The sequence below is a fragment of the Schistocerca piceifrons genome, chromosome 1 (assembly GCF_021461385.2).
Source record: "Schistocerca piceifrons isolate TAMUIC-IGC-003096 chromosome 1, iqSchPice1.1, whole genome shotgun sequence".
NCBI classification, from domain to species: domain Eukaryota; kingdom Metazoa; phylum Arthropoda; class Insecta; order Orthoptera; family Acrididae; genus Schistocerca; species Schistocerca piceifrons.
The window spans coordinates 821,221,081-821,247,283 of NC_060138.1; the positions used below are offsets into that span (position 1 = coordinate 821,221,081).

General features: G+C 43.3%; 1 protein-coding gene across 5 annotated transcripts in view; it reads right to left on the reverse strand.

Annotated features, from left to right (window-relative positions):
• LOC124714372 (cytochrome P450 306a1) overlaps positions 1–26,203 on the reverse strand; it is a 925,226-nt gene that overhangs the window by 544,492 nt on the left and 354,531 nt on the right. For all 5 annotated transcript variants that reach the window (XM_047243019.1, XM_047243018.1, XM_047243015.1 and 2 more), the window contains one exon: positions 6,098–6,389. In XM_047243019.1, the coding sequence (XP_047098975.1) occupies positions 6,098–6,389 (292 nt within the window). The remainder of the gene's footprint in view (positions 1–6,097; positions 6,390–26,203) is intronic.

Below are 26,203 nucleotides of genomic sequence, written 5' to 3' on the forward strand. Positions count from 1 at the left end.
TTGTCTGGCCTCTCAACAGACACCTCTCCGTTGTGGTTGCACCTACGGTACGGCCATCTGTATCGCTGGGGCACGCAAGCCTCCCCACCAAGGGCAAGGTCCATGGTTCATTTGGGAGTGGGGTGGGGGGGGGGGGGGGAAGATAGGAGGGATGGTCATAAAGTTTCAATGAAATTAGTAATCAGTTTTTGTTTTTTTTGGAGATCATCTTTTCAGTCCCGGTGCACATTGGGATTCACGCGCTACAGTCTCGTGACACATTTGTGGAGAAGCCAAAAAGAAAAGACTCATCTTAATCGAAGCAGAATGTCCCACTTATCTAGTACTCTGGCTGTCCCCATCCATAAAACATAAAGTTCTCAAACTCCTTTTCTGTTGTTGCTGTATGCCTTCGCAACAATCTACCATGCACTCTGCACACAGTTCAGTGCTCTGCTGCTTTTAGGAAGAAGCTAAAGTTCTTCATTATGTAACCACCGTAAAATTCCCCCAGGAATTAATGCACACAGACAGTTTTATCTGTGATTAACTTCTCATGGTCAGAGTTGACACCCATGTAATTTTTTTTAAATATATCATATTCGCTCTTTACTGTAGAAGTTATTTGTCTCACAATAGCAATTTCTTCCTTTGGGCCATTTTCAAGAGGTACTGCAAAACATTTTCATTCTTCGCATGTCAGACTTTAAAATCCTCCGACATGTATACTTGTCGACGCCACAGGTATTTCTACAGTGAAAAGGCCTACTTTTGTCAATGACATCTACATGGCGGAGGATTTTAAAGTCTGACATGTGCTGAAGCAAAATCTTTTGCAGTAACAATTGAAAATGGCCCAAAGGTCGTAATTGTAGTTATGAAACAAATAACTTCAACAGTGAACGGAAAATATTACGTCCCTTAAAAAAGATTTCCCTCTGTCAAAACAATAGAAAATGCTCCTATCACTTCCCAGTTTCGCTCGCTTCTCATTTCATTATCAATCGTGTCACAGTCCTTACCACTACTAGCATTAATTGTGTTTTTCATGTCCCCCCCCCCCCCCCGCCGCGTCACCTCTCTTCCTCTTCACTCTTTCTCTCTTGTCCGCTACTGCTAGCGCAGATAATTTAAATCTACCTTTCTTTAGTTCGTATTTATTATCCTACTTCTCATAAACGAATGTAAACAGTTCATTTTTTCCTGGACTACAGTAATTTATAAATGTTGTGTCCATATATATTATAAAGATGTATGTTTGTATCTATGTATGTTCCACATCTCCTCCTAAACCACGCCACCGATTTCAACCAAACTTGGTACACGTGTCATTTACTGCATGGAAAGAATCTCTGTGGGGCTAAGAACCAAGTATCAAAGGGGTGGGGAAGAAAAAGAAGTGTAGTCCACGACGCGCGAGTAATCACACTTTATTCATTCATTATTTGAGAATGAGAGCAAATAACTTTGCACATAATTACAAACCTTTATACAACTCTCTCTCGGTGACATCCTACAAAGAATGGTGAATGAAAGAAAGTTTATCGCTTACTACATTTTTGCTGTTTATGCAGTAAAGCTGCCGCTTCGGGCACGACGTCATAATTCGTACGAAAAGTTCCGGGTAAAAAGCTCCTTGTAAAATCCCTGAATCGATTTCAACCAAACTTGGTATCTGTAGTACTTACTGTCTGGAAAGAATATTATGGAGAAAGAGCCAGCAGCTCCTACTGTGGTAGGAATGACAAAGTGGTGAGAGAAAGGGGAGGGGGGTAGAAGAAGATGGACGGAGAGAGGGGGAAAGTGGAGATGGACAGAGTGGGAGGAGCATATGGGCAAAGAAAGGAAAGAGGAGGAGGTGGGCAGAGACTGGGACGAGGAATAATGGTCTAAGAGATGGGAAGGAGGTCAGAGCGGAGGAGAAAATGCACAGAGAGAGGAAAGAGGTGGAAGTGGACAGAGAGAGGGGAGAGGAGCAGCTGGACGGAGAGAGGAGGAGGAGGAGGAGGAGATGATATACGAGAGGGGTACGCAAGAGATGGGCCAACGGGCAGTAGTGGATGGACATGGAGAGGAGGAAGGAGGTGGTAATGAGAGGGGGAGGAGAAAGGAAACAGGAGGATTCTAGAATAAAAACAGTCATAGTTGCGAAATTATTTCATATCAGTGACACGTTTAATCATCAGATGGTGTAAAAGTAGCTGGGTATGTACCCTACACAAAATGGAAAATGGACACAACAGTAACTGGATATGTAATAGAGCCGTCATAAAAACATATTCCAGCTACTGTTGAGTTCCATTTTCAACTTTATATGGCTTGATGGGTTTTGTATCCAGCTACTTTTACGCAATCTGATGCTGCCCCAAAAGGGGAAAAGGCATCATTGATACTAAATCATTACGCAACTAAGACTGTTTTTACTCTGGAATACTTCGAAACTTGTTGTAGCATCTTGCCACAGTGGAATGGAGTACTTTCTTGAAATAGAACGAGGATTACAGAGAGCAGAGGAGGAGGAGATGGACAGAGAGAGGGGAAGAGGTGGTGGGCAGAGAGAGGAGGGAGGACGAGATGAAGTAATACACTACTGGCCATTAAAATTGCTACACCACGATGACGTGCTACAGACGCGAAATTTAACCGACAGAAGAAGATGCACATGATATGCAAATGATTAGCTTTTTAGAGCGTTCACACAAGGTTGGCACCGGTGGCGACACCTACAACGTGCTGACATGAGGAAAGTTTCCAACCGATTTCTCATACACAAACAGCAGTTGACCGGCGTTGCCTGGTGAAACGTTGTTGTGATGCCTCGTGTAAGGGGGAGAAATGCGTAACGCCACGTTTCAGACTTTGATAGAGGTCGGATCGTAGCCTATCGCGATTGCGGTTTATCGTATCGTGACATTGCTGCTCGCGTTGGTCGAGATCCAATGACTGTTAGCAGTATATGGAATCGGTGGGTTCAGGAAGGTAATACGGAACGCCGTGCTGGATCCCAACGGCCTCGTATCACTAGCAGTCGAGATGACAGGCATCTTACCCGCATGGCTGTAACGGATCGTGCAACAACGTCTCGATCCCTGAGTCAACAGATGGAGACGTTTGCAAGACAACAACCATCTGCACGAACAGTTGAACGACGTTTGCAGCAGCATGGACTATCAGCTCGGAGACCATGGCTGCGGTTACCCTTGACGCTGCATCACAGACAGGAGCGCCTGCGATGGTGTACTCCACGACGAACCTGGGTGCACGAATGCAAAACGTCATTTTTTTGCATGAATCCAGGTTCTGTTTACAGCATCACGATGGTCGCATCCGTGTTTGGCGACATCGCGGTGAACGCACACTGGAAGCGTGTACTCGTCATCGCCATACTGGCGTATCACCCGGCGTGATGGTATGGGGTGCCATTGTTTACACGTCTCGGTCACCTCTAGTTCGCAATGACGGAACTTTGAACAGTGTTGTTACGACCCGTGACTCTACCCTTCATTCGATCCCTGCGAAATCCTACATTTCAGCAGTAGAACACACGACCGCAAGGTGCAGGTCCTGTACGGGCCTTTCTGGATACAGAAAATGTTCGACTGCTGCTCTGGCCAGCACATTCTCCAGATCTCTCACCAATTGAAAACGTCTGGTCAATGGTGGCCGAGCAGCTGGCTCGTCACAGTACGCCAGTCACTACACTTGATGAACTCTTCTATCGTGTAGAAGCTGCATGGGCAGCTGTACCTGTACACCGCATCTAAGCTCTGTTTGACTCAATGCCCAGGCGTATCAAGGCCGTTATTACGGCCAGAGGTGGTTGTTCTGGGTACTGATTTCTCAGGATCTATGCACCCAAATTGCGTGACAATGTAATCACATGTCAGTTCTAGTATAACATAATTGTCCAATGAATACCCGTTCATCATCTGCATTTTTTCTTGGTGTAGCAATTTTAATGGCCAGTAGTGTAGAAGATTGGAATAAATACGCACTCGGGTAACAGTGAGTACTAAGATAGCTCTGTATTAAATCTAACGAATAAAATGCTATTCTCAATATTCATCTTTTGGATCTGCTGCTCTTATCTTTCTTTCCGTGTTTACAGTTAAATTGTAGGGTATAGGTTCTGCTTTTTGCAGACTCACTGTTTTTACTTTTAACCCAAATATGTTTCAGAACCTTTGTGGCATCATCAGTGGGTTTTCAATAAAAAACTATAAAAAGTGGACATATTTTTGGTTGTAACTGATCTAACGACGTGAGGCCTCCAGAATGTTTTTGTTCGTTTTGCTTCTTACCGTGATTTTACATTATACCGTTTTGCAAGACCAACTGTATGATCTCCTGCATTGACTGCTTGTCGTCTGCAAACCACACGATACAAATGTGAATTAATCGGCGAGTTAAGACATCCCTTGGTTTTTAAAAAGCGTTTTGTAAAATCACGGTAACAAGCAAAACGAACAAGAACTTTCTATAGGCCTCACTTTGTTGGATTATTTACAACCTAAAATATCTTCACTTTTTACAGTTTTGAATAAACAAAAATGCTCTGATGATAGGACAGAGGTGCTGAAATATGTTTGGAAAAAAATCAGTGTGTATGCAAAAAGGCGGAGCCTATACCTTGCTCAATGTAACATACAGAGTGGGGCAAAGAAAAATGGCCTGGAGAACAGAGTTACAGGGTACAAAGAAACACAGCAGATGAAAGGAAATCCAGTACTAACATGTCTATAGCAGACGTTGAATGTGACCACCATTCATCTCTTGGCACTTCTGGGCCCTGGTCACCAAGGTGGATAAAAGCTGGATTGCTGGAATTGCTACAGTGTCATCCGAAATGTTTTGCAGCAGTTCTTTAAGACCATGTGGATTGCTACGATACATCTTGGACTTGAGGGATCCCCACACAAAGTAATCGCACACTGACAGAGCAGGTAACCTGGGTGGCCAACTAGGGCCGCGACCAGACGACCTCTGCTAAGAACTCTGTCAGGCTTGAAGAGAGTGTAAATGTTCTCCACATTCAGTACGCTGTATGGGCAGTTGCTCCATCCTGTTGGAAGTAATTGTCGGTATTTTCCTACTCCGGTAACGCTGCCACAAATGATCCGGCCCACTTTTATTCGCCCCACCTTGTAGAATATACAGGATGCCTGGTTAGATGTGAGAGGGTACTTGGTAACCCTGATCTTGACAGGTTGAATAAATCAACAAAAATCTCTACCTAGGTTTTTGGTCCTCTAGCGGCGTGCTACGCTACAGTGTCGTCGGGATTTCGAAGTGTACCAGGGCTGCTTAAACGTCCCCTTAGAAAAATTAGTGAATGACTGTGCTAATAAACCTCTTACATTTTTTGATTTTCAAACTGCTGAGCAGAACTGAACGTAGTCAGACATTTCGCTCTTTACTTATTCTGATCAACACTAAACTGACACACAATTTTTTTTAGCGCAACACAGTCTGACTTTCAACAATCCCTACAAAAGAATGGCCCTGACTAACATTAACCTATACCTTTCACGAATCACTTACCTCACAAAAATCTTCGTTACTCGAACTACTGCAATATAGCGAGCGCCACTACTGCCAGCTACATAAAAGATTCAAACTACCGAAGGCACTAACTACTGTAGGCATAGTTAGCAAACGAAAGTTTTTGATAGAGAACAAACAATGTATTTACCTTAATGGTGTTCAAAAGTCGTAATATATATAGCAGTTCATGGCATCCAGTCTTACAAATGTACTGCTTCTGATGGACACACGTCCAGATCATCCGCTCTCAAAACTCCGCCATCTCTCTCCCCACATCCACCAGTTCACGCGGCTCACCTCCAACTGCGCAACGCTACGCGCTGTTAACAGCCAACTGCCCAACACTACAATAGCAAACAACAATGCAAAACAACCACAGACTACACACAGCACAGCCAGTGATTTTCATGCAGAGCGTTACGTGGCGTTACCAACATAAAAACCGAAACAGCCTACTTACACTGCAACCACACAAAAAATTAAGTGCGTGATTTTAATTTTTCGAGGTGACGATAAACTTTGACTACCCTTAGTACGCTGCAGGAGAAAGAAGTGCGGATGCGTGGGAGCTGACCTGCTCGTCTGGGTGCGCGGCCATCATGAGCAGGAACCAGCGCAGAGTGGTGAGCGTGGTGTCGAGGCCGGCTCCGAACATGTCGGCCATGAGGAAGTTGCGCTGCTCGTCCGAGTAGAAGTGGTGTCCGGGCTGGGCGCCGCGGCGGCGGCGCGCGCCCTCTGCCAGGAAGGCGCCCAGCAGGTCCCCCTCGTCCCCCTCGTGGGCCGCCGCCAGCCGCGAGTACAGCTCGTGCGTCTGCCGCTGGCCCTCCACCAGGAAGCGCACGTTGCGCCGCTGCTGCGGCAGGAACCTGCAGCGCCATGGATTACCGTCAGCCGACGCAGGGTCAAAAAAATACAGTTACGAGTACGTCAAATTTAACTGTTTGGACTGCCATTAGCAGAAAACAAAACGTTCTTCGCCCCGTTCTCGAAGCTCTCTACTTAGCAATCATATACAACCGCTCCCTCACCGATAGATCTGTACCTGCAGATTGGAAAATAGCGCAGGTCGCACCAGTGTTTAAGAAGGGTAGTAGGAGTAATCTCTGAGCACTATAGGACTTAACATCTGTGGTCATCAGTCCCCTAGAACGTAGAACTACTTAAACCTGATTAACCTAAGGACATCACACACATCCATGCCCGAGGCAGGATTCGAACCTGCGACCGTAGCGGTCACGCGGTTCCAAACTGAAGCGCCTAGAACCGCACGGCCACACCGGCCGGCGGTAGTAGGAGTAATCCACCGAACTACAACCTAATTATTGACGTCGGTTTGCAGTAGGGTTTTGGAGCATATACTGTATTCAAACATTATGAATCACCTCGAAGGGAACGATCTATTGATACGTAATCAGCATGGTTTCAGAAAACATCGTTCTTGTGCAACGCAGCTAGCTCTTTATTCGCACGAAGTAATGGCCGCTATCGGCAGGGGATCTCAAGTTGATTCCGTATTTCTAGATTTCCGGAAAGCTTTTGACACCGTTCCTCACAAGCGACTTCTAATCAAGCTGCGGGCCTATGGGGTATCGTCTCAGTTGTGCGATTGGATTCGTGATTTCCTGTCAGGAAGGTCGCAGTTCGTAGTAATAGACGGCAAATCATCGAGTAAAACTAAAGTGATATCAGGTGTTCCCCAGGGAAGCGTTCTGGGACCTCTGCTGTTCCTGATCTATATAAATGACCTGGGTGGCAATCTGAGCAGTTCTCTTAGGTTGTTCGCAGATGATGCTGTAATTTACCGTCTAGTAAGGTCATCCGAAGACCAGTATCAGTTGCAAAGCGATTTAGAAAAGATTGCTGTATGGTGTGTCAGGTGGCAGTTGGCGTTAAATAACGAAAAGTGTGAGGTGATCCACATGAGTTCCAAAAGAAATTCGATGGAATTCGATTACTCGATAAATAGTACAATTCTCAAGGCTGCCAATTCAACTAAGTACCTGGGTGTTAAAATTACGAACGAGTTCAGTTGGAAAGACCACATAGATAATATTGTGGGGAAGGCGAGCCAAAGGTTGCGTTTCATTGGCAGGACACTTAGAAGATGCAACAAGCCCACTAAAGAGACAGCTTACACTACACTCGTTCGTCCTCTGTTAGAATACTGCTGCGCGGTCTGGGATCCTTACCAGGTGGAATTGACGGAGGACATCGAAAGGGTGGAAAAAAGGGCAGCTCGTTTTGTATTATCACGTAATAGGGGAGAGAGTGTGGCAGATATGATACGCGAGTTGGGATGGAAGTCATAAAGCAAAGATGTTTTTCGTCGCGGCGAGATCTATTTACGAAATTTCAGTCACCAACTTTCACTTCCGAATACGAAAATATTTTGTTGAGCCCAACCTACAAAGGTAGGAATGATCATCAAAATAAAATAAGAGAAATCAGAGCTCGAACAGAAAGGTTTAGGTGTTCGTTTTTCCCGCGCGCTGTTCGGGAGTGGAATGGTTGGGAGATAGTATGATTGTGGTTCGATGAACCCTCTGCCAAGCAATTAAATGTGAATTGCAGAGTAATCATGTAGATGTAGGTGTAGATGTAGATTCCATTGCGTAGCGTGGACTCTCAGATTTGTCTGCTGCAAGAATCCACCAAGTCGTACATAGAAGCACTCCGTCTTCAGGCCACGAGCGGCCTCTCGGGACCATCCGACCGCCGCGTCATCCTCAGAGGAGGGTGCAGATAGGAGGGGTGTGGGGTCAGCACACCGCTCTCCCGGTCGTTATGATGGTATTTTTGGCCGGGTCGAATATAGAAGGCGAGAAAAAAAAGTTACTCGACGTCCTAATTAACAAGGAAACGTTTAACGGAGGACCCGAATGAATACTCGGTACTGCTGCACTTCTTTTTCCCTTTATTGTTATTTCATCCCCCTCGGCACATATAGGCAGGTGTTGGGCTCTTAGCGCTACAATATTCTTATTACGATGAAAATTCGGAATAACACAGGCACTGCAATAGCGTACTTATCCGCCGACATCAAGCAAGCGACTTTCAAGTAAAATGTTTCATCTGTACGGGAATATGCCTAATCTATCTAAGAGTACAGGTTGTAGATGCATTGTTGACGACATATGGCAGTTTGGGCCAGGCCAAATGGTAAGGTGACCGCTCGCGGTAAGCGGGAAATCCGAGTTTGCGTCCCGGTCCGGCACAAATTTTCATTGTAGTCATTCCAATCTGACGATTGTCCATACGCGCAATAGCAAATACATTTAACTTATGCATGCATGTCCAAAGGAACTTTGCATCGTAAGTAACACAGGCACTGCAATATGTAAAATGTGAAGACCTGCGCTGGATGAGAAGCTGAGAATATTTTTCATAGTGTTCAGGGGAGTGGGCAAAAAGATAGGTATCTGATAGGTTTGAAAACTATGGAGGTGAAGTGGATAGTGGGAAATACAGATGGTGGGAGAGACGGAGGGTCAGGAGTACTATAGTGTGTGAGTACAGTAGTGGTTACAAGAGGAAAGAAATGGGGATGGGTGGAGATGAAGAACGAAAGAGGAGCCTTGATGTGGAATGGGATACATGGGGAGGACTATCGGGGCAGACCTCAGTGTGTAGGATAGGGAGCTGGTTGAAGTTACGTGGAGATGGGATATGGAGTTTGTCTAGGTGTAGGGATGGAGGGTTCGGTTTGTGAAAGCGCAGCAAGGTACCACGGTTGATGGTCAGAGGAGGGACAAGAAGGTTTTTGGAATCTATTTTGCGGATAGTATAGGCAGTGCACTACATGGCGTTCGAGGATTTGGAGGGATTTACAGAACTTTGGTGGGACAGACTTCTGTACAACATCTGCATAGCACAGTACTAGCTTTCTGTCGAATGGTTAGTATGTGACGTTCCCACGTTAGCTACCTGTTGAGGATTAGTCTAAGATATTTTAATGTGTTAGTTAACTGGATACGATGCTTGTAAATGACAAGGTAGAGGTCATGAAGATGGAAGGTGCCGATAGTTCGTTACATAATTATGGTCTGGGTTTTGGAGGGGTTGACCTTGAGGAACTGTCTGAGATGGATTTGGAAGGATCGTTGGGATTTCTGGAGTTTAGGGTAGAGGCCGAGGAAAGTAGTGTCATCAGCATACTGAAGGAGGTTGACTGTTGGAGGTGGTTTGGGTGTATCATCAGTGTAGAGGAGATAAAGAGGAGCAGAGAGGGTGGGCCTTTGGTCACGCCTGCAGTGGGATGGAAGGTACATGAATTGGTGTTGTTAACGTGACAAAAGGATGGGCGACATAGTTGACTGGAAGTGCATATGTCTGTAGTCTGAAAAGGAGATGCCATACACGATCGTAGTCTTTGTCTACGTGGAGGGAGGTAAAAATAGAGGTTATACCAGAGTTGAGTTGCCGGGACAAGAGGCAGGTGAGGTGCAGGAGTTGCACTTGTAAAAGCGCCTTATAAAACTACCTCTACCTTACTTGGATCTACGAGAGCGTATAATGTTTTTGGTTATTTCACCTTACGCCGAGATCTGCTGTAGCGTTGTGCAATTTTCGTAAAAATCTCCACAAACGTAAATAAAGGCATTGTATTGTATGTATAGTATGTTAACCGGGGGCCTAGGAACGACGGAGAGGCTCCGTCCCCGCCGCAGCCCCAGTGGTCCACAGCCCCACGACGAGTACCGCAGTCCACTTCACCCCTCCGCCGCCCCGTACCGAACCACTCTGTCAGGGTTATTGTGCGGTTCGGACCCCGGTGGAGCCACCCAGGGAACGTCTCACACTAGACGAGTGTAACCCCTATGTTTGCGTGGTAGAGTAATGGTGGTGTACGCGTACGTGGAGAACTTGTTTGCGCAGCAATCGTCGACATAGTGTAGGTGAGGCGGAATAAGGGGAACCAGCCCGCTTTCGCCGAGGTAGGTGGAAAACCACCTAAAACCATCCACAGACTGGCCAGCTCACCGGACCTCGACACAAGTCCGCCGGGTGGATTCGTGACGGAGACCAGGCGCTCCTCCCTGCCCGAAAAAGCCCTGCGTTAGACCGAACTGCTAACCGGGCGGGCAAATAAAGGTAAACAAAATATAATAATGTAGATTCATCCTTAAATAACAGATGTATTTATTGGCTTCAATGAGACATCAGCAAGTCCGCATGTTTAATCGAACTAGAGCTAACTATTGACTACTAGACCTGATGTAAGGCCTCTGACTGTAGATCAAGCGTGCACACATTCAAAACACTCGCCCCCCCCCCCAAAAAAAAAAAAAAAAAAAAAAAAAAAAAAAAGGAAAACATTGAACAGAATTTCGCACTGCACGCGGCTACGCACGTGGGAAGTCTAGTACGGTTTAAGTACTTGCAAAGTAATTTATCGTCTACTGTGGATAACTAACCCCCGAATTCAGGAATAAGAAACGCTTCCGAATGTCATCCTCGCCCCATGCTGGCATCCAATATTCACGACGGCAGTCAGGCGACATCCAGATTTCGCGCCACTAGCAAGTCCCGGCATTATTTAAACCTTCACGCCTTTCAGCCTTAGACGTAGAATGCAGATAACCTCATTGTTTCTCTGTTATCACTAGTCTGGAAAATACTGCTTCCTCATAAAAGACCTGGAAAATTTATTTCCAATTTAATACGTGCAAAAGAAAAAACTGACGTCATGGGAAAGTCTCTAGTAGGCTCTGACCACATTACTTTATGCGAGTTAGGCGGCCAGTTATGTATCATCACCCTCGCTCTGCCAATGGTCTCGTCAGAGAGGTCAGTGGAGTTGATACCCTCTTTCCCTTGGGGTGGGAAACTGCCCCTAAAAGGAGGAAAAATCAACAGCGGTCAACGACCTGAGGGTGCAGAAGGCAATGGAAACCAGTACTTCACAAATAGATAACGCACACTTTTTAGCAGCCACTTCCGAGTGCAGGTGGAAATTCCAGAGCGAACTGTGGTCATACTGTGACAATATTTGACTTGACAGGCATATTCCAATTTGTTAGTGCAGTTGAGAATTTGTGGCCAGTTCAAAAATTACACATTAGTGGAGCATTCATTGTAAAAACGCATTATTGATCAACGGATTGAAGAGATGATACGTGACCTGGCAAAGGCAGCAAATATTATTATTTATAATATTATTTAATTATTTTATGAAGACAGTGAAGTTATTGATGAATCCTTTCAGGTCAGAAATTATCAGGCGGTAGTGCACGTTTTGTACAACATTTAGCCGGCCGGAGTGTCCGTGCGGTTCTAGGCGCTACAGTCTGGAGCCGAGCGACCGCTACGGTCGCAGGTTCGAATCCTGCCTCGGGCGTGGATGTGTGGGCTGTCCTTAGGTTAGTTAGGTTTAATTAGTTCTAAATTCTAGGCGACTGATGACCTCAGAAGTTAAGTCGCATAGTGCTCAGAGCCATTTGTACAACATTTCTTGTTTTTCACATTCATAAACTATTAAATTTCAAAACAAAATTATGAATTTCAAATTACAGGCGTATAAGTGGTGTGCACACCACTATTGGGAAACATAATACATCAGACTCAGTAGCGTCAGAAAACATTAGCTATTGCACGAGTGAGCAGAATAACTAAGTACTTAATTAAACAATCAAGCCTAGCGTTGTTTGAAACGTGAAACGCAAATTCGGCAGAGTAGTGGGTCTCTACAGGTAAGTACGCAGATAAATGTAACGGCGTCCGGCGACGCTGTACGGAGTGTTACGAGGTCTCTCTCTGGAACTACGGAAACTGATGGATGCGCTCCTCGCAGTGTGGATGACTTGCTGCTCCCTGCCTCTAGAGAAGGAAGCACAACGAAGTGTCGACCGATTACTGGAAAATCCGAAACTACGGCTTAGTCTCCGACAGCGGTAGTGCTGCTCGGCTACCTCTTATAATGAGACATTACCCACTCGACCTCATTTTGTAAGAGGAAAAAAGTCTATGCCGCCCGAAAATCTGGACTATAATTCTGATAACACGCGTTTATGTTCTTTCGACTGTACAGCTTTTAAATTTCAAGGGCACGGATAGTTTTCACTCGCTCAGTCCGACGGTTGAAGCCTAATGCCCAGAGCACGAAGTGCTGTATAGAGGAGCGAACAACTCGTTTTTGAAATACTGCTGTGACATTGGTAACATGCTTTGTTCATTATGTTAAAGTGCACGGTTTCTAACTTGTAACTTATGCCAGAGATCTCTTTGCTTTGAACACTTTTGTGTTGTGGATGAAGTGTACAGGAATGAAACGAATGAATGTGTTATCAAGACAAGGCTCTCATTCAGAGTGGTCGAAAATTCAGTTTTTTTTATTGAATTTTTTGAAGGGTATGTGTGTCTAGAACGTTTGGACGAAAAGTTTTTTAATCCGTGTTTTACAACGCTTTCTAACGCCCATTGTTCGAAGCAGTCACGGCCGCAGTGTGGCGCTCGCAGCCGGAGTCGCCCGGCTCAGGTAGAAAACTTGTGGCTTGACGCACGTTCACCAAATGATACGTGATTCAGTATGCATGCAAACATATTCACCGAACGCAGCTTATCCAGCTCAGCCAGATCGGCTTTTAAAACACAAAAAGATCAATCTACCAGAAATATATGAGTTAATAGAGATCCTCACACTCATTTTGTCTAATAATTACTTCATCTTCAATAATAAAGTCTATAAACAAAATGATGGCCTTGCAATGGGTAGCAGTCTTGCTGGATTATTAGCCGATATTTACATTAACCATCTTGAGCAAAAGTTCTTCTCATCCAATAACCAAATGAACAGTAAAATAATTTACTACAAGAGATACGTAGATGATACTCTATTACTTTTTGATGGTAACAGCAGCGAAATCGATGCCTTAGCTGAAGACCTGAGCAAATTACACAACAACATCAAATTTACAGTGGAGCATGAAATAAATAATAGCATCAATTTTCTGGATCTCAAAATATCAAACATACATAACAAACACCATTTTGGTATCTTTCGAAAACCAACAACCACAGATGTTACCATCAGTAACACATCCTGCCACCCGAACCAACATAAGATGGCTAATTTCCGGTCAATGCTACATCGTATGCATAAGTCCCCCTCACCCCCACTGAACAAAAAATCAGTAAAATATGTAGCCCTACCGTATATAGGCCCACTTTCATATAAAATTTCCAACTTATTCAAGAAGAAGAATGTCAAAATCAGTTTCTCTACCAATAACAAACTTCAACAAAGAGTCATACACTCACTCCCACACAATAGCATACCCCATAAAAGATCTGGAATTTATAAACTCAAGTGTAACAACTGTCCTAAATTCTACATTGGCCAAACAGGTAGAGCTTTTGAAACAAGATTCAAGGAACACCTTGATGCCCTACGTCTGAAAAACCTAAGCAAATCTGCTTTTGCCACCCATCTTGCAGAAAACAATCATACAGTTGAGAATATAGAAAACAATCTGCAGATATTACACCTCAAAGACAAAGGTTTCACATTGAATCTCCTAGAGGAGATTGAGATTCATACACATAAAAATAGGTTCCCTGATCTCATTTTGAATGAACAGACAGAGTCAGTTAACACCCCCTTCCTAAATAACTTTGAAGAAGCTTTCACTTTTTTAAAATAACTTAAGCCTAATATTCCATCAAAAACATTTAGTATACAGGCCCCAAAAACAGCTTATATGTCACTGAAAAAATTGCATAATGAAAACATGTGCATTGCATTCTATGTCATATATTAGAATTTATCTCCTACTATTGTAACAACTAATTAGTAACACACAGTAATTCTGTACTACATATAATGTTTGTAATCTTATTTGTTTGTAATTTTATTTATTCCGTTTTAGATTAATTTCGTACAATAGCAAAGAGATATTTTACTGTACCCATATCGACTATACAGCATCTGTAAGTTAACATCGTTATGACTGTAAGCTCTTTGCAAATATTGTTCTCGTTTGTAATGTGAAGCTGGGCCACGTTTTGTAAACGTTATTCGTGTGTGCTGCGTGTGTAATTAAGATGATGAGGTTGAAAGTGACGTCCATGGACTGGATTAGCACTCACATAGTGCATATTGAAAAGTGTATTAAGCTTGCGTTCGAAAACATAAACGCACGAATATTTTGTCAGGCAGAACTACACAGCTCGTAAGTACACTAACCTGCGAGTTTACTAATGTTTATAAAAACCATCTCATGAGCAATTAGATCTTGTAAAAGAAGTAAATCTTTCGTAAAAATACGATTACCAATATGACAAAAATATTTCTTTCCTTTCCCAGTGCAGCAAACGAATAACACAAACAAAACTAGATCCAACTAAGAATGCTTGTAATCTGCCATCTGAAGATGGATTTGTAAAGAAAAATCCAAAATCGGTCATGGTCTGAATATAATAAACCTTTTTAAACCATAAATGTGGCTGGTAGCTGTTCTTTACATAAATTATAAACCGAAACTCGTCTAGCTTGAAGGGGGAAACCAGATGGCGCTATGGTTGGCCCGCTAGATGGAGCTGTCATAGATCAAACGGATATCATCTACGATTTCTAAATAGGAAACCCCATTTCTTATTACATATTCGTGTAGTACGTAAAGAAATATGAATGTTTTAATTGGACCACTTTTTTTGCTTTGTGGTAGATGGCGCTGTAATAGTCACAAACGCGTAAGTACGTGGTATCACGTAACATTCCGCCAATGCGGACGGTATTTTCTTCGTGATACACTACCCGTGTTAAAATGGACCGTTTACCAATTGCGGAAAAGGTCGATATCGTGTTGATGTATGGCTATTGTGATCAAAATGCCCAACGGGCGTGTGCTATGTATGGTGCTCGGTATCCTGGACGACATCATCCAAGTGTCCGGACCGTTCGCCGTTATTTAAGGAAACAGGAAGTGTTCAGCCACATGTGGAACGCCAACCAATGATGATGGCTAAGTAGGTGTTTTAGCTGCTGTCGCGGCTAATACTCACATCAGTAGCAGACAAATTGCGCGAGAATCGGGAATCTCAAAAACATCGGTGTTTGAATGCAGAATGCTGTATCAACATCGATTGCACCCGTACCATATTTCTATGTACCAGGAATTGCATGGCGACGACTTTGAACGTCGTGTACAGTTGTGCCAGTGGGCACAAGAGAAATTACGGGACGATGACAGGTTTTTTGCACGTGTTCTATTTAGCGAAGAAGCGTCATTCACCAACAGCGATAACGTAAACCGGCATAATATGCATTATTGCGCAACGGAAAATCCACGATGGCTGCGACAAGTGGAACATTAGCCACCTTGGCGGGTTAATGTATGATTGGGCATTATGGGAGGAAGGATAATTGGTCCCCATTTTATCGATGGCAATCTGAATGGTGCAATATATGCTGATTTCCTACGTAATGTTCTACGGATGTTACTACGAGATGTTTCACTGCATGACAGAATGGCGATGTACTTCCAACATGATGGATGTCCGGCACATAGCTCGCGTGCGGTTGAAGCGGTATTGAATAGCATATTTCATGACAGGTGGATTGGTCGTCGAAGCACCATACCATGGCCCGCACGTTCACCGAATCTGACGTCCCCGGATTTCTTTCTGTGTGGAAAGTTGAAGGATATTTGCTATCGTGATCCACCGACAACGCCTGACAACATGCGCCAGCACATTGTCAATGCATGTGCGAACATTACGGAAGGCGAACTACTCGCTTTTGAGACGAATGTCGTTACACGTATGGCCAAATGCATTGAGGTTGACGGACATCATTTTGAGCATTTATTGCATTAATGTGGTATTTACAGGTAATCACGCTGTAACAGCATGCGTATTACATTGGAACAACCAAAATGAAATGTTCAAACGTACCTACGTTGTGTATTTTAATTTTAAAAACCTACCTGTTACCAACTGTTCGTCTAAAATTTACTATTACTGCGTCATCTATCACAAAGCGAGATAAGTGGTCCAACTAAAACATTCATATTTCTTTACGTACTACACGATCATGTAATAAAAAATGGGGATTCCCATTTTAAAAAGCTCAGTTTATATCCGTTTGACGTATGGCAGCGCCATCTAGAGGGCCAATCATAGCGCCATCTGGTTTCCCCCTTAAAGCTAGACAAGTTTCGTTCTATGTCGTTTTTTCGTTTGAGGCTTATTTCGTAAGATATTTTGCCCAGTCACGATCAATGGACAACCCTCTATATTATCGGGCAGAATAACACATGCTCTTGAAGAACATTTCTTAATACGTTGGTAGATGTGTCCCCTTCCCCACTCCTCTTTCCCCGCCTTCAACTTCCCGCGAATAGGAGGGCTCTGGTTGTCAGTCCGCTGTACAGTACTTCTCACTGGGGCATTGGGAGACTGCAACAGCGCCAACACGGCGGACTGGGTTACGAACCGATGGTGGGCGTGAAGTTTAAAAGTTGTAACTCAGAAGGTTACAGCTGCGCGCGATCAGAAGTAAGGTCCAGTTTTTCGTTCGGAATAGACTGCAGAGGCTGGTATGGTATCTTGGAACTGTACGTTTTTCTCCTTAAAGTATGGGGTCGAGTTGGTGATGTTTCCTTGTTGAGGGCAGCGCCTTGTGTGGTGGCCAACAGGAGGTCACAGCACGCGGCAGCTCGCTGTCAGCTGTAATGATTCGATGCGCTCGCAGCATATTAGAGAAAGAAAAAGGCAGTGCTTAGCGCTTGAGAGCCCGTTTATCAACCCCTCGAGTCCGAAATCTGCAATGCCTCTGTTCTGGTAAACTAAACAGAATAAATAATAATAGCTGACACATATTCTGATTTCAGTTTGGAGAAAAAAGACCTCTTATTTCCTCTCAGTCATAGTATCATACGATCAGTTTTCAATACTGCACCAAGAGTTTGACGGTCTTAGTACATCTCTCAGAGATACAGTTGTTTTCTCAAGAGATCTTGATTATGTAATATGAGGTCGTCGTGAGAGGAAGAAATGCCACTGATCAAGTAAAAAGTGGAGATCGAGAGCCCTCTCGGGCGCCTGTAGAACATGACGCTCATGTTGGCTGGTATTTTGGGAATGCGTTCCATATTGTTAGAAGTTTTTGAATAGCTACGGAGATGCTGATTTAACTGTAAACTGCACTCCAGTGAGAGCCAGTTTCTTAAAGATACGTAATTTCTTATTGGTGGAGACTGTGAGCAATTCCTGTTTCTTAGATTGAAGTCTTAGATACCTTGCAGGAATAAATTATTACTTCAAATCGGCGCTGCCGTCGTGCAGCGCATTGACCTCGTAATGGCGTCGAAGAAAGTTAACCGATCGTGATGTGAGATAATCATCTCGGTGGCTGTTCGCAAACTCCGGTACTGAAGCACATCGAGAGCATGTGTTTGTGAAAGGGTTGACAACTGCTGTATTATGGAGGGCAGTTTGTTGTTGCTTGTGAAAGCAGTTTCTCGCCAGGCTAGGGATTCTGGGTTACGCAAGCCTCCCTCAAGAATAGGCTTCTGTAATGAAGCAGCATGCGTAAAACTCGCGATCAAGAAAGACTTACCACAAAATACTGGTTCCAAGTGGAAGATAAATTAATGGGAAAATGCGTACTTCCCTTGTACGGGGTCTTCAAAAAGTCTCTCCGCAGTGGCGTATGATTGTTAGCCGCACGTGCCGAATGCCGCAGTGAATATACCGAAATGAAACTCAGTGAAATACAAGTTATTAATTTATTGAATATTCATTTTTACTTACATATTTTCACATTAAATGTTGAAAGTGTCCCCCCTGTTGTTGAACACACAATTCAATTCGTCTAATCATGTTTCCAAACACAAGTTGTAACATTTCTTCCATAACAGAAGCAGTGAAAGTGGATATTGCAGTTTTCAATTCATCGATGGATTTTGGACGGCTTTTATAGGCAGTAGCTTTCGCTGCGCCCCAGAAGAAAAAGTCAGGTGGTGTTCGGTCAGGCGACCATGGAGGCCAAAGTCCCTGTGAAATTATGCGATCACCAAAAACATCAGCAAGCAGTGACATTGAAACGCGAGCTGTATACGCGTTTGCATTTGTTGAAAATAGCCGTTTAGTATTTCATTTAACTCCATGAATTGGACCTTACTTCTGATAGCGCGCAGCTGTAACCTTCTGACTTACAACTTTTAAACTTCACGCCCACCATCTGTTCGTAACCCAGTCCGCCGTGTTCGCGCTGTTGCAGTCTATGAATGGGTATAGAATATCACTGCAGTATCGTTGTGCGTTTATTGTTTCGTTGAAAAATATGGGACCCACAACCCGACGTCTAGAAACTGCAATCCATACTCGTATTTTCACAGAATAAAGTGGTTCCTCATGAATACACAATGGATTTGCAATACTCCACATAAGAGAATTTTGCGAGTCCATGTACCCGGATAAATGAAACCGCGCCTCATCAGTGAAACACGTTTGATTAAGAATATCCCTTCCATTTTGTTGAACGAAATTTTTGAACGATTGACAATAATGCAGTCTCTTGCCATGATCAGTATTTTTCAGTTTTTGCACGACTGTCACTTTGTATGGGGAAAGATCTAATTTTTTTCCTTACAGCTGTGTGGGCCGTTCCGACACTAGCATCGGTATCTGGGCGAGTTTTCTTACTGACTTGTTCGGACTCATGGACGTTTTATCGGAAATATCGAGTAGTTTATCCTCAGACAAAACGCTAGAACGACCACCTCTCGGTGCATCTGTCACTGAACCCGTACTTCGAAATTTGTTAATCAAAACTCGCACACTATCGCGATGTGGGCGAGTTGTCTCCGGGAAATCTGAATTAAATGTTTGACGAACTGAAACTGTGTATTTACCGCTAGCTTTGAACACTTGTTCGACTTAAAACACACGTTCTTCAATGGTTAGCATTGTAACAGTGACAAAAATGAAACAAACGAAAAAAGGAACTAAACTTAACACACACCAACGATACTACTGACGCTGGCTGAGATAAACGAAACAATGGAATGTTGGGAGCGCCCACTTGAAGGGAAGTAACCCAGGCAGGCGAACAATCATACGGCACGCGCGGCTATCATACGGTACTGCGTAGAGACTTTTTGAACACCCTGTATATAACTGAACTATCAATTCAACATCGATTTGAAATGGCAGAAGAGCACATAATGAGAGACCAGAGTAGAGTGGAACTAGTGACCAAACATCAAACGCGTACTCAGTACGAGATCTTTCAGCAACTCTTGTTTGTCATTAGCTCAATACTGCAGTTAACTCAATAAGTTATCTACTGTTTGGAGCTAATGACAAACACGAGTTTCTGAAAGTACTCACGCCGAATTCTTGCGTATGATGAAGAGATTTTAAGTCTGGAAAGAGTTGATGTTGATAAGGAGTTCTGTTTTTATATTTTCACAATTTAAATCATTCGGCTAACTCTTATCTCTTCCTTATCTAAACAATTTTAGCAGATTTCATGAAGACTAATATCACATAGATCCTAGTAAGTATCTTTGCTTCTACTACAGCCTGTTCTCATTTTATTGTTTATTTTTCTATTCATCTTAGTATGCTGTTATCGAAAGATCATATTCTCTTTTCCAAGCCGGGATGGTTCCTTTGAAAGGGCACGGCCGATTTCCTTCCCCATCCTTCCCTCACCTGAGCTTGCGCTCCGTCTCTAATGACCTCGTTGTCGACGGGACGTTAAACACTAATCTCCTCCTCCTCTCTCTTTTTCAAGAAAGTATCAAAGCAGCTGGCTTCTATTCATCATGTTTACAGATAGCTTCCGTAGCTTTTGTTACATTTTTGTTTTCTTCGTATTACGTAACCATGGCCGGCCGGGGTGGCCGAGCGGTTCTAGGCGCTACAGCCTGGAACTGCGCGACCGCTACGGTCGCAGGTTCGAATCCTGGCTCGGGCATGGATGTGTGTGATGTCCTTAGGTTAGCTAGGTTTAAGCAGTTCTAAGTTCTGGGGTACTGATGACCTTAGAAGTTAAGTCCCACAGTGTTCAGAGCCATTTGAACCATTTGAACGTAACCATGCAATAATTTCACAACTTCTTATTACATACATCTTCCATTATTGTAATTTCAAGCTCCTAAAATTAATTTCACTGTTTGTCGGCATCATCAACATGATTACCTACCGAACATCAAATACCGACTTATTTTGAAATAAATTTTTCATTCGTGAGTGAACTTGCTGTACATATTTTCATGTAGTTTCTACGTTCCTTGTGAATGTTTCTTAGCGCATTAAAGACGACAAACGGTTCCGCTAAAACACAGCAGGTTAATATATCGAAGTTCATACGCTGTATGTTACCAGATTTGAAAGTCAGTATCGGCGATAAAATCTCTGTTACGCTGAATATAACCGTTTATTTCACCGCCTACCATTAACAGTTCTCTACTAACAATTTGATTCAGCACACTATGGTTCTCCTGCTAATGTTTATCCCTCAAACTTCATTTGCACTCCACAGGATAAAGTTGGAAAAATCAATAGAAGTCCGAATCTTAATTTGCTGTACTTTGCGCAGATTATTTACTCGCTGTGAATGGCGCACTGACAACCATTGCACTGCACAGTCGGACTACGTCCCTAAGAACAGTGTGGACCATCGGCTTGTGTGTAGCGTAAATTTCACGAAGCGGAATGTTTAGTCGTTAGTTTACTGATTGTATAATGCAGACTGCATCAATTTATCAGGTAGCGTTACATAATTAAACATACTGATCTTATCCATTATAATGCAAATGACCGTGACTATGGTAACGCAAACTGAAGTATATGTGCTACCTTTGTCACACAACAGTTTAATTCAAAGTATGCAGTATGCCATTACGGATCCTGTGGATCATCATCAGTTGCTTTCTTTCAGTGTCTACATGTGTGTTTGTATATCTTTTCTGGAATCTTGTAAATAAAACCGAAGTTTTATGTAGCACGCATAAAGAAGATATGACACTTACACGTCAGTTCGTTTACAGAGATGCTATGATAACACTGCGCACTACATTTTAATGTATAAATTTACATATCATTATGTAAATTTAAACAGACAGCAAATTTGCTGAATGGGAAGACTCCGTTATATATGCACAACTTTCTAAGTACCTTTTCGGACGTACTTCTGCTAAACAGTTAACGGTTTTGATAAAGAGAAGCTCTGAAACTAATAGAAATAGTGTAGACTAATACATAAAAGTCTACTATCACCTCTAAGTTTATACAGTTAAATATATCGAGATGATGTGTCGCAACGTGTCTGTGAACAAACTGTTATCCTTGGTTTGTTGAAATCTAATGTTTATATCGAGTAATGGCTTTAAGTTTGTTGATTTTTCTGTCATGTCGTCTGTGCATGCGTTTCAACTACTACACTCGTGCTAATACTTCCACCGAGACAACAACTTTTTAATCATAATTTTCTAAGATAAAACAATGACGCACAACGAACGAATTATTCGAATGGAACGGAGTTCGGTAGATGTGACGTACATGAAGAGAGAAACAAATGATTATAATTTCAGAAAAATTGGATGATTTATTCAAGAGAAAGAGGTTCACGAATGCAGCAAGTCAATGACACGCTTGTCTACATCTGGCCCTTATGCAAGCAGTTATTCGGCTTGGCAATGATTAGCAGAGTTGTTGGATGTCAAATGGTTCAAATGGCTCTGAGCACTATGGGACTTAACATCTCAGGTCATCAGTCCCCTAGAAGTTAGAACTACTTAAACCTAACCCAAGGTCATCACACACATCCATGCCCGAGGCAGGATTCGAACCTGCGACCGTAGCGGTCGCGCTGTTCCAGACTGAAGCGCCTTTAACCGCTCGGCCACCAGCGGCCGGCCTGTTGGATGTCCTCCTGAGCGATATCGTGGCATATTCTGTCCAACTGGCACGTTAGGTCGTCAACATCCCGAGCTGGTTGGAGGGCCCTGCCCATAATGCTCAGTTGGGGCAAGATCTGGCGTTCTTGCTGGTCAATGACTGGTTTGGCAACCACGAAAACAGGCAGTAGAAACTCTGGCCGTTTGAGGACGGGTGTTATTATGCTAGAATGTGAGCCCAGGATGCCCTGACATGAAGGGGAACAAAATCGGATGTAGAATATCGCGGTAATTCGTTTAGCGCTGTGCTATAAGGGTGTCGCGAATGACAATAAAAGGGGTCCTGATATGAAATGAAATGTCGCCCGAGACCATCATCCCTGGTTGTCGGGCTGTATATGGCGGCGACAGTCAGGTTGGTATCCCACCGTTGCCTGGGATGTCTTCGCTGGTCATCGGGACACCATTCGAAGACAGACTCATCACTGTACACATCACTATTACAGTCAGGGAGATTCCATTCCGAAGACGTGTATCGATTTTGATAAATCCAAGTTGAACAACCCTTATAAACAGATACACGAACACTCCACAAGAAATGCACTTGAAGATGGATCCAGAGAATCCGCCGTGGCAGACTGCACGATTTAAATAAAGTTATTTTGTAACTGTAGGAGTTATTCGCAGATGTGGAGGCTTGTGGTAAAGTTACAATTATAACCTCATAAAAGGTCGAGTTACGCAATTGATTTTTTGTTTGTTTGTGGATCGATATTGGCAGTCGCCATGCATATTAAATACCCACGCCACAGTATAGTAGCACGCCTCTGGAGGAGACATAACAAAATGCCACAGCCCACTCATGAAGTGGAGCGGAGCGTTGTGCGGTAATTTGTGTACTGTAATTGAAGGGGGACAACAGTGCAAAAATTCATGCTAAATTAGTAGTAGTGTACAGGAAGCTCATCTCTATATGACACAAGGGTTAGATACAGCAGTGATCAAACATGTCTGAATGACGAAGAACGAAATGGCAAATATCTCTCTGTGAGGAAATAGGAGCGGAGGCCCTGGTGCCCCACTATCAGTGTGTCACAATAAAGGCGATAGCGCCTAACGCTGGGGTATACGGGTGGATCCTTATTCTATGACAGAGCACAGCTGTGTAAGGTGTAGGGATATTGGTTTTAATGCTGCAATTTTATCACAGAAATACACGCATTTACCCAGTTTACAACAAGACAATGTTAAGACAGTTGTCAAGATAACGCATCTCGTCCTCAGAGAGTGAAATAATCATAAACACAACAATATTAAATAATTTTAACTAGAAGTTTCTTTACAAATTTACTCTTACGACTAAATTATGATGTTGGCCAGTACTACGATAAATCATCCGATTCCGGTTCTAAGTTCAGTACTATTTAGGACGACAATGAAGTCTACGGAGGATGGTTAGTTTTGAGACAAGCTGAGCAAAAGATTACCCAAGGTCGCTCGAGTTTACAGTTATCGCAAGCTGGTGAAGCAACAAATTACGCATCTGCTCGTGGTATTTACCTTAGCTGCGATGAGCTAACGTCTGCATGGCTGCTCTCGTCCTCTGAAATCCCTATAAAAGCTAATAAAGCCTTCGCTGATTTTTTCAGCAGAAACTCTCCAATGTTTCTCGTTAGGCGAGAAAACATGTACTCATCCCTAGTCTTGGTAAATGGCGATATGCACGCCCATGGCTGGAGCAGCGTGCATGTTACAATGCCCTCTCAATTCTGGCAAGAACGATTAACTTATAGGCTGGTTCGTTTCTCCACAGTTGGAGCTCAACGATGGTACAGCTAATATCTAGCTGAATGTCAGTCGCAGTCAGCACAGTGTTCACACAAATTTCGCCTCTGCGTCGTACAGAGAGTGATGTGCACCATTCTATACTTGAAGCCATTTCAGAGGAGAGTCCCCGAAATTTTCAGTCGTGTCATTCCCGTAGCAAAACTGTCTCCCCACCAGGGTTGTTTCGTGCTGCACGTCACAGCTTTTTCTGACCAATAGGAGCATTCCTCTTATTTTGTGGAAATACTCTCTGCCAATCGCAAGGGTCCTAGCATTAAACTGCTCGAAATCTCGGCACATTACTCCTTCTTAGTTCGTATCTGCCAATCGGACATTTTGTTCCCACTCCAGACGCCTAAAAGTTACATGAGTACATCCTGACTGTACCATGCGCTGTTCACGTGATAAACTGCTTCAACGGTTTGTTCATATCCATTTGGAAACTCCGAAATGCAGTTTTCTAAAACTTGTTTCCGTCCTACTCTGGTGGTCCACTAATTGCTTTCCTGTATGAGTCACCTGCCGCGCTTTCGTTGACTCCCGCTGTGGGACACCCCCTAAGAGCTTTCCGTTATATCACCCATGGTGCGTCCTTCGCACCTGCATGTGCCTGCTACCAAACAAAACATTTCCTCTCGTTTCCAATAGCTGCTGGTTGCACCTTTTGCTCATTAACATGTAGTACATAGGATCGGTGTGTTAATACCGTCGATTGAGTGTCATCTCTTTCCTTTTCATTAAATTAGGGGTCATATTCACCTTCCTGTTACGATGTATAAAACTCTCATGTAAGGGGCGAAATTGCCCCTCATTTTGATCTGCCACCTTACAAGCGGAAAAAGAGAAAATCAGAATCAGTTTCAACATCTTGCACGACACTTTGAAAGTGACAGAGGTTGCCGCTCCCAGGGTTTGGCGACTGCCCACAACCAGTGAAAAATCCCAGGGTGAAAATAGACATGCTGAAGCTGTGTCAGGCCAATTCAGGTTACTGCCTTAGTCTCCTTGTTATAGTGGATCAGTGCTGAGTGTATCACCACAACCCCAAACCACAATAGTAAAGTAAGCATTTGAAATGTTGATTCACCACCGCCGAGAAAAGCGAAGACTCAGCTGTCATTGAATGCTGACAATTTTTTTGGGACTGCTATGGTGTGGTGTTACGCATTATTTTAAATTTTTTACTTACAATCTTCTAAAAATCTTCCGGAAACTGCGTTAGCTGTTGATAATCTTTTATTCCAAGATTTTACACGACCGGTGTCGAGATATTCTAATCAGGTCTTCACATAAAAATAGGAATCTGTAAAAATGTACGATAAGGATTCGCAGCAAATCAATAATAGCAAGAATATGGAGAAGGCCTACATGAATCAGAGAAAGAGGCAGTGAAATACCCACATACCTAATTTAACATGATGCCGTTGAAATAGCACGGTCTCATAACATTCATATGGTACTTGGATTCAGTATTGCCAGTAAAATGGATGTTGAGTAATCCACGAAAACCAAGAATTAGTGGTTGTATGCAGTATAACGGAAGACTGCCAGTCACACTTGTAGACCTAAAAAGGGGTCATAGCATAACAAATCTGAAAAACTATAGTGAAATTAAGTTTAGCTAAACAGCACGCCAGTGCTGCAAAACCTGTGTAAACAGGAAAAGCCGCATGTAGTGACTGCGGCTGTGCCTGCAGCAGAAAGGTCGTACCACCACATAGAGATGCAGAGACGGCCAAGTGTTGGGGAAAACTAACGTTGGGCAACGCGCCGCTGGAGAGCAAGTGAGAAGTAGCAGAATATGTCGATAGAGATAGTGGAAGAGGTGAGGAAATAGCAACGGTACTTTTTTAAAGCGAGAGTTTGGAGCCGTTACATGAACAGAAATGTCTACATAGAAGAAAAAGAGCATAAGTAAAATAGTAAATATATACATATCTTTAGGTCTATAAACGCAGTGTTTCATCATACTACCTAAAAAACACTCATTCTTGGTTTTCGTTTTC